Source organism: Hyperolius riggenbachi, chromosome 12, assembly GCF_040937935.1.
Source record: "Hyperolius riggenbachi isolate aHypRig1 chromosome 12, aHypRig1.pri, whole genome shotgun sequence".
NCBI classification, from domain to species: Eukaryota; Metazoa; Chordata; class Amphibia; order Anura; family Hyperoliidae; genus Hyperolius; species Hyperolius riggenbachi.
Genome location: NC_090657.1, coordinates 164,261,649 through 164,276,063, shown reverse-complemented (window position 1 = coordinate 164,276,063; position 14,415 = coordinate 164,261,649). Strand labels below are relative to the sequence as shown.

General features: G+C 47.6%; 1 protein-coding gene across 1 annotated transcript in view; it reads right to left on the bottom strand.

The window, feature by feature from the left end:
* Positions 1-14,175, bottom strand: part of TAF4 (TATA-box binding protein associated factor 4) — a 108,975-nt gene extending 94,800 nt beyond the window's left edge. The window contains exons 1-2 of the mRNA XM_068262066.1: positions 13,506-14,175; positions 5,848-6,765 (exon numbers count right to left, since the gene is read on the bottom strand). Of these exons, the coding sequence (XP_068118167.1) occupies positions 5,848-6,765; positions 13,506-13,767 (1,180 nt within the window). The 5' untranslated portion in view covers positions 13,768-14,175. The remainder of the gene's footprint in view (positions 1-5,847; positions 6,766-13,505) is intronic.
* Positions 14,176-14,415: the final 240 nt, after the last annotated feature.

The window sequence follows — 14,415 nt, the reverse complement described above, 5'->3', positions numbered from 1 at the left end:
CAGTTAAATGGGTCTCATGACAGCTATTCATATGACAAATTCAAGGACCTGCTCAGAAGAACAGCTGATGGAGGGGTGTAGTCACTGTCCGTCAGCCAGCATTTAGAGGTGAGTAAAAGCATACAGGGGGCAATGGCTATTGTCCTATATACTGTAGTAATATCTGAGTGGGCAGCACCTGCACGGTTACGGGACCCCATGCCCACTGATGGACAGCTGAACCAACATCTGTGTGGACCAGCACTAAACACTTGCTAACATGGAAGTTGGTAAAAAAAAACAAAAAAAAACCACACTAAGCAAACACCCAGACGATTTTTTCCATGCAGTGATAAGGTCCAGAACACCAAATTGAAGCATTATAAGAATGCTTGCAAATACCTTAAAATGCCCAAAGCACAAAAGGCAATATCTTGAGGCCTGTATACACGCTAGATAAAAGTCAGAACACACAAACAAGCAACCTCGCTCAAATACCATAACCCGGCAAATCGAAAAACCAAGCCGTTACACGACATTGTCCACACGACAGTATTCCAAACGATTGGCATAGTGTAGCACTCTCGAATTGCAGTGTTTAGTCCCCGGTTCAAATCCCAGCCTTGGCACTATCTGCATGGAGTTTGGATGTTCTACCCATTTCTACATGGGTTTCCTCTGGGTATTACTGTTTCCTCCCACACCCCCAAAAACATACAGATAAGTTAATTGGCTTCCACCTAAATACATTCACTACACAATACATACATATGACTATGGTAGGGATTAGATTGTGAGCTCCCCTGAGGGACAGTTAAGGGAAAAGACAATATATACTCTGTACAGCGCTGCGGAAGATGTCAGCGCTATATAAATACTAAATATTATTATTATTATTATTATGTTAAGAAACAGCGCTCACAAGCAAAAGCGACATTGCACACGACATGCACGCATTCTCTAGAACAATGTAGATTGAATGGCTTGTACACACTGGCCAACTGCACGATATCTGCCCAATAGTCCTCTAATGTGATCCGTTAGTTGGATCAAGGGAAGAAAGGAAAAAAAAAAACAAAAAAAAACAGATATCGGTTGCTCATAGTTTAGCTACATTTTTTCAATGACTTGTCATCCGAAACGGAGAAATCTGTCGTTTGGACATTTCCAACGCCTTTTATCAAGTGTGTGCATGCTTGATAATGACTGTCTGGATAATGTACTGGTTAAAGGGAACCAGACACAATCCTAAAGAAAAGATTTTATACATACCTGGGGCTTCCTCCAGTCCCATACTCACAGATCGCTCCCACACCACCACCCACCGCTGTCCGCAACTACGAGAATCGGCTCCCGTCACCGACGTCATCGGAGCCAGCTACGCCGAAGTGCGCCCTCGCGGCTGCTGGAGAGATACGCAAAGAGCGCACTTCTACGCTAGACTGGCTCCGACTGACGGAAGAGCGGGGAGCCGGCTCTTGTACTTGCGGGCAGCAGTGGATGGCAGCGTGGGAGCGATCTGTGCGTATAGGGCTAGAGAAAGCCCGAGGTATGTATATAATCTTTTCTTTAGATTGTCTCTGGTTCTCTTTAAGGCCTCTGTGACAGGAGACCTGGGTTGGAATCTTGGCTTTTTCTGTTTAGTAAACCTGTACCTATTCAGTGAGGAGACCTTGGGCAAGACTCCCTAACATTGCAGGGTGGCCTATACACGTCTCCTAGTGGCCGCAGCTCTGGTGCTATAAGTCTGCTAGGAGAAAAGCGCAAACTAAATGTTCTCTGTATTATGCTACAGGTGTTGACGTGCAGGCATGAAATCCTCCAATATGTCAGTGAGAAAGTTCACACTGGAGTCCAGAGGTAGCCGTTCTGTGACTCAGAGCTTAAAAGTACCTATTTTCCCACGTTTGAATTATAGCGGGACTCTGTGGCAAACACTTGTGTTTTTACAGTTCAAGCACACCTGAGAGGACATGTGACTAGATGAGATAAACATATGTATGTATAGTAACAACCCAACTAGTAATTTGTCTGTGTTCACTTTTTACTCCCTCCTTAACGGTAGAATATTAGAATAGGACTACGGTTGAGCTTGGATTGTAAGCGCCTCCGAGGACAGTCAATGACATGACTATGTACTCTGTAATGTGCAGCAGAAGATGTTAGTGCTATTTAAATACATAATGATAATATGGTAGGACATTAGACTAGGACTATGGTAGGATTAGCATTTGAGCTCATCTGATGACAGTCAGTGACATGACTATGTACTCTGAAAAGTGCTGCAGAAGATGTCAGCGCTATATAAATACAGTAGCGTGTTGTACTGTGGTAACCATCAGTACAAGCAAGAAGTTTTGAATCAAGAGGATACCATTTATTGGTTAACTTAGAGGTACATAAAAACAAGCCTAAGGGCCCTTTTACACTTAATGAGTTGGTATGCGTTAGTGTGCGCTTTATCCAAAGAAGTGCATTGTGAAAAAGACGCGTTAAAACGCGCATAGCGGGAATGATGCCATAGGTTAACATGGACATCACTTTGAAAATCTTTTCTTTCAGTTATAACTGAGAACAACTGATTAAGTGTAAAAGGTCCAGAAAGCTAATTTTTATTTAAATCCAAGTTAGCCAATAAATGGTAGCCTAATTAAAAACTTTTCTGTATAAATACATAATAATAAATACAGTAGGACTTTAACCTATGGTTGGCAGGGATTAGCTTGTGAGTTACTCTGAGGACGGTCAGTGACATGACTATGTACTTTGTAAAGTGCTGCAGAAGAGGTCAGTGCTATATAAATACATTATAATAATATGGTAGGACATTAGACTACGACAATGGTAGGATTAGATTGTGAGCTTCTCTGAGGACAGTCAGTGGCATAACTATGTACTCTGTAAAGTGCTGCAGAGGAGGTCAGTACAATATAAATACAGGATCTTCTCAAAAAATTAGCATATTGTGATAAAGTTCATTATTTTCTGTAATGTACTGATAAACATTAGACTTTCATATATTTTAAATCCAAATACACACAACTGAAGTAGTTCAAGCCTTTTATTGTTGTAATATTGATGATTTTGGCATACAGCTCATGAAAACCCAAATTTCCGATCTCAAAAAATTAGCATATTTCATCCGACCAATAAAAAACAAAAAAAGTCAACCTTCAAATAATTATGTTCAGTTATGCACTCAATACTTGGTCGGGAATCCTTTTGCAGAAATGACTGCTTCAATGCGGCGTGGCATGGAGGCAATCAGCCTGTGGCACTGCTCAGGTGTTATGGAGGCCCAGGATGCTTCGATACGGCCTTAAAGGAGTTCTGTGGGGGGTTGTGGAAGAGAAAAACGGACACTTACCTTGGGCTTCTATCAGCCCCGTGCAGCGGTAATGTCCCACGCCGTCCTCCTCCCATCTGCCGGTCTCCGCCGCCGGCCCCGGTCTAAGCGGCATGGGATCCAACTGCGGCTGCGCTAGAGTGGCCGCGCACCCGCTCGCTTCCGCCTGCGTCATCGGAAGCTTACTGCGCAAGCGCAGTACAAGGCTCCGTTGTACTGCGCCTGCGCAGTAAGCCTCAGATGACGCGAGCGGAGGCACGGCAACGCGCATTATTCGTCTGTATGTCAGACGAATAATAGCCCGGTGCCGGCTGCGGGGAACGGCGGATGGGAGCAGGACGTCGTGGGACATTACCGCTGCATGGGGCTCATAGAAGCCCAAGGTAAGTGGCAGTTTTTCTCTTCAGAAACCCCCACAGAACCCCTTTAAGCTCATCCAGAGTGTTGGGTCTTGCATCTCTCAACTTTCTCTTCACAATATCCCACAGATTCTATATGGGGTTCAGGTCAGGAGAGTTGGCAGGCCAATTGAGCACAGTAATACCATGGTCAGTAAACCATTTACCAGTGGTTTTGGCACTGTGAGCAGGTGCCAGGTCGTGCTGAAAAATGAAATCTTCATCTCCATAAAGCTTTTCAGCAGATGGAAGCATGAAGTGCTCCAAAATCTCCTGATAGGTAGCTGCATTGACCCTTCCCTTGATAAAACACAGTGGACCAACACCAGCAGCTGACATGGCACCCCAGCCCATCACTGACTGTGGGTACTTGACAAGGGACTTCAGGCATTTTGGCATTTCCCTCTCCCCAGTCTCCCTCCAGACTCTGGCACCTTGATTTCCAAATGACATGCAAAAGTTGCTTTCATCTGAAAAAAGTACTTTGGACCACTGAGCAACAGTCCAGTGCTGCTTCTCTGTAGCCCAGGTCAGGCGCTTCTGCTGCTGTTTCTGGTTCAAAAGTGGGTTCATACTTCCATCTGCTGAAAAGCTTTATGGAGATGAAGATTTAATTTTTAGCACGACCTGGCACCTGCTCATAGTGCCAAAACCACTGGTAAATGGTTTACTGACCATGGTATTACTGTGCTCAATTGGCCTGCCAACTCTCCTGACTTGAACCCCATAGAGAATCTGTGGGATATTGTGAAGAGAAAGTTGAGAGACACAAGACCTAACACTCTGGATGAGCTTAAGGCCGCTATCGAAGCATTCTGGGCCTCCATAACACCTGAGCAATGCCACAGGCTTATTGCCACCATGCCACGCCGCATTGAAGCAGTCATTTCTGCAAAAGGATTCCCGACCAAGTATTGTGCATAACTGAACATAATTATTTGAAGGTTGAGTTTTTGTTTTTTATTGGTCGGATGAAATATGCTAATTTTTTGAGATAGGAAATTTGGGTTTTCATGAGCTGTATGCTAAAATCATCAATATTAAAACAATAAAAGGCATGGACTACTTCAATTGTGTGTATTTGAATCTAATATATATGAAAGTCTAATATTTATCAGTACATTACAGAAAATAATGAACTTTATCACAATATGCAAATTTTTTTAGAAGATCCTGTACATAATAATGCAGGACAGCACAACGCATATAGTGTAAACAAGTCTTGAACCTCTAGCGACATCAGCTGACGGGTTGTCATAACAGTCCATTATTCTCACACATGAAGACTGAACACAAGTCAGAAACATCAGAGCAACCGCATAAAGTGATATAAGCAGACACAGCAGCTTCCTGGATGACCTTTTATACTGTAGTCTTTAGGGCATTCTAGGAACTTTCCTTTTACAATTGGAAATATACAGACTTCCCATAACTGATACAGAGTAAGAATGAGGGCTAATAAACCAGCAGATATAACGACTATACACATTTTCCACGAGAATGTCTAAATCCGTCTAAACAAAAAAATGCAACCAAAAAAAGCCAACTCATAAGGCAACGGTTTCATATCTAGACAAGAAGTCTTGTTGGTGGCAGCTGCTGCTGATCTTTTTAGGACTGAGCACTTCCCTGACTTAGATCTACAAGTGAGAGGTCTAAAGGGTTAACCAGACGAGTTACTAAGAAGCATCAAACCCCGAAATGTAAGAGAAATACACATTGTGCTGCTACTGGATCCTGCAGCGTACAAAACACACTTCTAGGCAAAGAGAGAGGGGCATGTAGGGACGGGGAGACCCAGGACACGCTATTTAACCTGTACAGGGGCACTTTACACCACCGGTATTTGCACAGGATGAAGAGATTACACAATACAAGAGAAAAGCTGAGGCTGCTCTGCAAAGAGTGACACTCGCACACAGCGGCGAGAGGTTTTATACCAGGCTGACAAGGATTGGTTACAGGCTAGGTGTCACATGTAGTATAAACACTACTATGAGAGGGAGGTACGTACACACACACACACACACACACACACACACACACACACACACACACACACACACACACACACACACACACACAGGAAGCTCATCTTAACCCACACATGCTGCTTTCTCTTACCTGGAGGGAGCTGGAAGTTTTGGATGTTTGGTGGGTTTGGAGGCTGCGGCACCCGCGGTGCCAACATAGGAGGTGTTATGGTTGCCCTGATGCTGCCAACTGGTGCTGTAGGAGTCCTTGGCAAGCTTGGAGGCACAGTGCTGACTATAGGTTTGCCCATTCCGGTAGGGGTCCCAGGACCCGGAGCTGCCCCTCCAGGGACTGGATGCCCCACTTGCATAGTCTGCCCGATAACCATATTCCCAGGGGTGGGCTGACTCTGCTGAGGAGTCTGAATGATAGTTTTGGGGGATTCGGACTTGATCACCTGGCTTGGCGCCTGACTGGGCTGGCTGTTCATTTGTAGGGGAACCCCGCCAGGGGTTGGCAAAGGGGAGTTTATCACAGTATTGCTTCCATTCTGGGTGGCTGACACTCCCTGATGCAGCAGAGGCCTCACCAGTGCTACAGTAGTGGGTACACCTGCCATGCCCACGGGCTGTCCAGCTGCCCCTGCTGTCGATGCAGATGAGGAGGAGATGACGGAGGCCGACACGTTGGTGGTTGCAAGGTAAGAAGTCTGGATCACCGTGTTGGCACCCGCGTTGACACCACCCTTGGTGACGGGGGCAGGGCCATTGATGATATTAACACCTGGCGTCGGGTTACTGTTCCCCTGAAACGGAGCTCCGTGGCCCCCAGGTCCGTGAGAATTTATAACAACGTTATTCCCGTTCATGGCCTGCAGGGTGGCAGGCTTTCCATTGCCCGAGCTGTGGTTGGGCAGAGCAGTTACAATGTTGCCAAGGACTCCAGCTTTGGCCTGGCTGAGTGGTCCGGTCGCTTCAGATCCAGCAGACTGAACGCCATCCGGCTGCCCCGCCGTCTGGGGCCGAGTATTGTTAATAACGCCTCCTTGGACTCCAGGTACGGGCGCTCCTAGGAGAGAGCAATATAGTGAATCATGTAAGACACTGTTTTCACATCTATGCCAAATGCATACAATATCAATAAGCCTGACGGTGCAGATTTATCACAAGCAGTACAAGCCCAAACCAAGGATTCTGATTTGTGAATCTAAGCAACTGCTTAACTTCTGCTCGCATTTCATGCCAATTCTCCTCACACTAATTTTATAAATCATTCCTGGAGTATATGTATCAAATATTGAGAATGGCATTCATGTAATTTCAAACTTAGGTTGCCTGTGTGCAGCATGATAGACATATGGAGGCTGGCATATTTATTTACTTTTAAACAATGCAGATTGCCTGGCTGTCCTGCTGATCCTCTGCAGATTGACCCTGAACAAGCATGCATATCAGGTGGATTAGCTGCATGCTTGCTTAAATAGTGATTTAGACACTACTGCAGCCAAAGATCAGCAGGACAGCCAGGCAACTGGTATGGTCTAAAAGAAAATAAATATGGCAGCCTCCAAATATATCTCTCACCTCTGGTTCATTTTAAAATTGATAGCTGGGTTCTAAGTTTTGGGGCATTCTATAATAGCCAATAGAGCTGGCTGCTATAAACAAATTCCTGCTGGCTTCTGGATTGGACTGTCTGGATCCCGAATCCCATATTCATTTTGCAATGGTGGGAGACATTAACTACTACATGTCCCAAACGTTTAAAACTCCATCATCCAATACAGAAACAGCGTTATGAATAACGGCAATGCTCAGAGTAAAGCGCAAGGTGAAATAGCTGGCTGCGATCAGTCCATTGTCACGCCACTTTCAGGAGGTCAGCTGAAAGATCGCAGAAATCTGTACGTTGCGAGTTCTCACTGATCAGCATCTCTTTATTGCGCTCTGCAAAGGTAGTCATTGGTTACGTGTGAGGATTTGTTGAAGGGATGCTTATCAGGGAACCTGGAGTGAGAGGTATATGCAGGCTGCCATATTTATTTCCTTTTAAACAATAACAGTTGCCTGGCTTTCCTGCTGATTTTTCTGGCCAGTAGTTTCTGCATCACACACCTGAAACAATCATGCAGCTTCTCTTATCAGATTCTCTTCAGAAACACCTGATCTGCATGCTTGTTCAGGGTCTATGGCTAAAGGTATTAGAGGCAGAGGATCCGCAGGTCTGCCAGGCAATCTGCATTGTTTAAAAGGAAATAAATTTGGCAGTGTCCATATTCCCTTTAAGGCTGGGAAACCTACAAAAAACAGCCCGGATGCCTTTGCACCTGACAGATAAACCAGACCTAAGCAGTTCCTAAAGTAGTCAACTCCCTGCAAACTAATATTATTTGCAAGAAGTTGTGAATCAGGATGATACCATTTATTGGCTAACCTAAGAGGTAAAAAACAAAACAAAAACAAAAGTAAGCTTTCAGCTAATAAGCCTTCTTTAGACTTTGTTCCTGTATACTGACAAGATGTAAGAACACACTGCCAATGAATGGTATCATCCTGGTTCAAAACTCCTTGCTTTTACTGATGGCTGACACGGTACAACACTCTACTGCTTCAAATATTTTTCACACCACTGTATGCTTGATCACATCGCTATAAAACGAGATATCCCAGATGGTTAACGACGAGCTAAGGACATCAGGACACATCTGAACTAAAACGACAGCACAACGTTGATCTGCTGATCTTTATTTATCAGAAACGCAAAACTGAGGCAGTGCAAGATTCACAACACGTGAGTACTTTGAATGGCGTGATCATTTGTTGTAGTTCGGTGCGTACAAATAACACTGATTATCCTCCGAAATTAAAGGGATTGGTCTATATGAACAATAGTCTTCTCTTTTTTCGACGTTGGGACACTGGCCTATCATTTGTTTTGGGCAACAGCAGTCAGGCATGTGTATGGAGCTTAGCAAACCCAGTGATATGTCAGGAATATGCCAGATGCTATCTTCCAGGAGAAATCCTTTCATTCATATGACTGCAGGAAACACTCAAACAACACCACATTGACCATAACACCCCTAATCTTCCCCAAATACTTCAGGACACTAGGATAATTCAACTCTCAAAACTGCCAACCAACTCTTCAGTGATGTAACTGGCTGGGCTAACCCCAAGATCAGAGGCCCTGTCACCACTGGCATGATCTGAAATCAAGGAATGTCAGGATCATATTATTTGCTACCCTCCCGATGTAATTGCCTTACAACCAGAAACCTGCAGCTGGAGCACCATCATAACTTCCCAGGCTGAAATATCATGAAAAATGCCACACCAGTTCCTGATGTCCCAGGACAATGTACATAACCCACTCAATGCAGGAGGCCAAGTCTCAGAGATAACTCCTTGAAGATGTGGCCAGCCAGATCAAAGGCCTTATCAGGTACTTGTCACCACTGGTCTGATCTGGGCACCCTGTCAGTGGCATAACAGGAGCATGCAAACTACTACCCTCCCAGTGTGAGGGTCTTAAAACCAAAAACCTGCTCTGGAGCCAGAGAACCACCACCCCTGCCCCAGATGTCTCAGGAGTCTTCATATAAACAACTCCGCACCAGCAAAGGGTCCAAAACTCCCAGATGACTCTTCACTGATGTGACGTGAAGGCCTACAAACAGACCAAAAACCTTTGTGAATGGCATAGCCACAGTATACATTTCACTACTCTTCATGTTACAATCAGAAGCCAATACCACCATCATCACCCCCCTGGGCTGAGCCTGGCCAGAGGTGACAGGGAAGCCGCCACACCATCTGTAAACATCTCAGAACACCCCGTAAAATCACTCAACACCCAACAAACCATAACTCCCAAGTAACTTTCATGATGTTACTACCCTCAAAGCCATAGCTAGAAAGCATGTTATCTACTACCCTTCAAATGTAAGAGTCTTACAACCAGAAACCTACTGCAGGAGCCTGATCAACTACCCCTCACAGAGGCTAGTTCATACAGGCAGTAAACACAAATAGATGAAAGCGTTTTTTAAAACGAAGGCGTTTGCAAAAATGTCATGGAAGAGCCCATCGTCTTATCATAGACGCAGTGTTCTCCCCAGAATTTTTCTCCAGCCGGGTGGCATGAAAAAGTAACCGGTGGGGAGCAATGGGGTAATGCAGGGTCGGGGCAGCTCTGCTTACAGCATAGGAGGAGGAGAGCTGATGACAGTCGGGTGCTCACCAAAATTAGCTGGGTAGAGCAGCCGGCTAAAAGAGCATGGGGAGAACACTGTAGATGCTACGTGCAGAGTGCAACATTGGCTGTGTTCACATGGTTCAGTGCTCCTAAAAGCTCAGATCACGACAACGAAAGGCCGAGTACCACCTGCATGAACCCGCCTTAAAGTGAATCTGAGGTGAGAGTTAGAGCTGGTTCAGACGGGCGTCTGCAGAGCGTTTACCGCCAGCGTTCGGGACTTGGCGTTAAAGGCTCCCATTCAAGTGAGGGAGCCTTTTGTACCAGGCTTTTTGTACAAAAGGGAGCTTTTGTACCTGGCTTTTACGCGAACGCGGCATTCGGGTCCCGATTTTCCCTGGCATTCAAGGCGACCCTGGATGCTACATGTAGCGTCCTGGGGCAGTTAACCACCATGGGTATTGTTCCCCTAGACTAGGGGAAGAAAACCGCCGACTGCATCCGAAAGCTACGTGAAGGCTGCTGAAAGCCCAAACGCATAGCCGCCGCAACGTCACCAAACGCGACACCACAGAAAGCCGGGCAGACGCCCGTGTGAACTAGCACTTATATGTAGGCTGCCATATTTGTTTCCTTTTAAGCAATATCAAATAATAATAATAATAATAATAATAATAATAAAGTTGCCTGGCTGTCCTGCTGATCTTCTACCTCTAATACTTTTAGCCATAGTCCCTGAACAAGCATGCAGCAAATATGGCAGCCTCCATAACACTCACCTCGGGTTCACTCCAAGGCTTGGTTTACACTGAATCAGTTACTGTCAGCTTTGACGCAACAAACTGATAACAGGGAAATTTCCACGTTTTCCTACAGGTTAGTGTACATCTATGTTATAATGTTTGGATGTAAATGACCCACAGGGATACATGGAGCTTTCCTTTTCATTAGCTGTCCGATGCGTTATATCTAACAGCAATTGATTCAGTGTAAACCCCAGAAATCTGAACCACCTGGGGCTGTCAAGGACTCACCACACCAGTCCCAGATTTCTCAGGACACCATACAGACCAAAATGCTAAACCTATTAATGTCAGCTACAGGGCTTGCAATCAGCACCAAGCCCCTGACATATCCCTATCCTCCCTCAGTAGGATGCCACAAACATAGCCTACTACTCTCCAGTTAAAAGTAAGTTTTATCCAGAAACTCTTAGCTGGAGCCCGTCATCACCATTGGACTTAGCTTGGCCCCTTACAGTTGCCAGAAACCCTTCATACCAGTCCCAGAATAGCCAGAACATCATCGAACAAACTCAAACAACTAGTTGACTCTTTAAAGTAACAATTTGCAGAGCATATAACTAAATTGGCACCCCTGACAGGTCACACCAGACTCATGACAACGCTGAGTGGGGAAAGAGGAGGATATAATCAGTGGTCTCCTGAAATCAGGGTCTAAAAGCCAGAACTCTGCAGCTGGAACCTCATCATAAGTCCCTGGGTGACCCTGGCCACCAAGAGCTCGACCCCAGCAATCCCTCAAGCCAGTGCCAGCTTTGTCACAACCCTCAACAGAGCTGATCTTACAACAAACTTTAAAGACATGACTTGCCAGAACATGGCATATCCCTGTTATCCACACAAGTATATAGCCTGTTACAATCCTGACATGATGGTCTTAAGTCTGGAACACACAATGCAATTTCCCATCAGATAGGTGGGTCGATAAGATAATTTGCGACAGATCCAATCGAATTTCCGATCAATTTCCTGATCAGGGCTGTGGAGTCGGTAGAAAAATCTCCCGACTCCAACTCCTCAGTTTATGAAACCACGACTCCGACTTCAACTCCAGGTACCCAAAACGGCTCAGACTCCGACTCCTCGACTCCTTAGTCTAATACTTAACAGGGCTGTGGATTTTGTACAAAAATCATCCGACTCCCGACTCCTCAGTTTATGAAATCAACGACTCCGACTCCAACTCCAAGTGCCCAAAATTGCCCCAACTCCCCAGCCCTGGATTTTTGAACATGTCGGAAATTATCTATTCGATCCATCTATCTGATGGGAAATTGCATGGTGTGTACCAGGCTTTACAACCAGAACCCTTGCAGATAGAATACTATCACTGGCCCTGAGCATCAGTCCAAGATGTGTCAAAAGAACTACTGCACTAATATCCCAGCTGATTGCTGAAGGATAAGGCCTAAGAAGTATGACCAGATCAGAATATCTGGAATGACCCCTTCATCAACCCTGTTGTGTATCCAACCTCTCAGTGGGGTAGAAGACGCATAAAATCTGCTACCCCCCGGAAGTGTCTTATATCCACAACCCAGAAGTTGGAGCAACACTAGCCCCCCTGGAATGAGCAACGAGCTCACAACAGTCCCAGATGTGTCAGAAGAGCATACAACCACATCAGAGGACAGCATCACCCCAGAAATGCCCTCAGCAACCCCAAGGGAGCAGAAGCAGCAAATGTACTGTCCTCCAAGCGTGAACATCTCCTGCACAGAAATGTGTAGCTAGAATGCTATCATACCCCCCCCCCCCCATTAAGTGTTGGGGACCCCCACACCAGTGCAAGAAGTGTCATGACAGCTAAGGTTTTTCATATCCTCTCCCTTTGCATGAACGGCAGATTCAGCAGGCAGGAGAGCCCACCAAGTCCCCCTGAGGCAACCCTGACCACCTCCTTGAAGTGTCAAGTCCTCTATCACCAGTGTGAGAAGTGTCACACTGGACCAAGTCCTTTGGATCCTCTCTCTCCCTGCAGGAATGGCAGAACCAGCAAGTAGAGGATTCCCTAATACCCCCTTGAACTAAGCCTAACCCACCTGAGCTGAGCCTAGCACCCCTGGAGGTGTCAAAGACCCCCTACACCAGTGGCAGAGGTGTCAGGGAAGCCCGAGTCACTCAGATACTCTCCCCCTGCAGGAATAGCAGAGCCAGAAGGCGGGGAGCCCCTCATAGACCCCTTAGGTGAGCCTGACCCCCCTAGAGGTGTCAGACACCCCCAAAGCAGTGGCAGAAGCAGAGCCAGCTGGCAGGGGAGTTCCTTATACCCCCTGAGGTGAGCCTGGCACCCCTGGGCTGAGCATGACCCCCTTGGAGGTGTCAGATACCCCCTACACCAGTGCCAGGTGTCAGAACTGCCCAGGTCCCTCAAATACTCTCCCTCTGCAGGTATAACAGAGCCAGCAGGCTGGTGAGCCCCTCATACACCCATCAGCTGAGTCTGACCCCCCTGGAGATGTCAGAGACCCCCCAAACCAGTGGCAGAGATGTCAGGACAGCACAGACTCCTCTCCTCCTGCAGTAATAGCAGTGCCAGCAGGCAGAGGAGCCCCTCATACCCCCCTGAGGTGAGCCTGCCCCCCCGGAGGTATCAGAGACCCTCCCACATCAGTGGCAGAGGTGTCAGGACAGCCCAGGCCCCTCAGGTACTCTAACCCTGCAGTAATAGCTGAGCCAGCAGGCAGAGGTGCTCCTCATACTCTTCTGAGGGGAGCCTGGCACCCCTGGTCTGCGCCTGGCACCCTGAGCTGGCCCCCTACCCCTGGCACAGCCCCTCCTTCCCGGTCACCCGCTGCTCCGGCTCACCCGTCTTGGGAAGATCCTGTTGGAGTACTAGCTTGGCCTCGGGCTGGCCTCCGGTAGCAGGGCTAGTAACATGGTTGGCAAGGGCCTGGCTGCGGGCTTCGGGGGGGCCGGGCTGTGTAGGCGGCTGCTGCTGGTGGTGATGGTGGAGGTGGGCTGCGGCTGCCAGCTGAGACTCCAGGGAGCCCACCAGATCGCTGACCACTTTCTCGTCCACGTCCGTGTTGAAGAAGACATCATCCAGCAGATCCGAGCCCGCCGCCATCTTTACTCCGCCGCTCAAACTCAAGAGGGCAGCGGCGCTCTGCGCATGCGCGGCCGGGCGGCTACGTCACGCACGCCGTGAGCTGCCATTGGCCAGCGGCGAGCTATATAAGGCGCGGCAAATGGCTGCGAGCGGGATTTGGTGGTGCGGGAGGCTGTGGAGAGGAGCTCCAGGAGGGGAAGCAGGCGAAGGCGGGAGCGGGGCTGCTCGGGGTCGGGCTGGCGGGCGGGAGAGCCAGGGGCGGCCCGGAGAAGGAGAGGGGGCGCCGGGCTCTTTGTCTGGAGCATTCAAAATGGCTGCGGGTGAGCGGCGGGCTGCCGAGCCACACCTGTCCGGGCTGAGGAGAGAGCGGGACCCCGGCGGAGGCAGAGCGCACACGGACGACCGGAGAGGGGCGGGGCTGAGAGGTGGCCGCTTAGCGACACCGTCCTGTCTGATCCCGAGACCCCCCAGCTCTGCACACCCCTCCAGCCGTCCCCACACCCCGCAACCCCTCCTGCTGCTCCTCACTGCCTATCCCTATCACACAGGGGCACCCGAGGAGGAGCACTGTACAGGGTACATAGTCATGTCACTGACTGTCCTCATAGGAACTCAGTATAATCCTATCAGTCTAACGTTCTACCATATTATTATGTATTTATATAG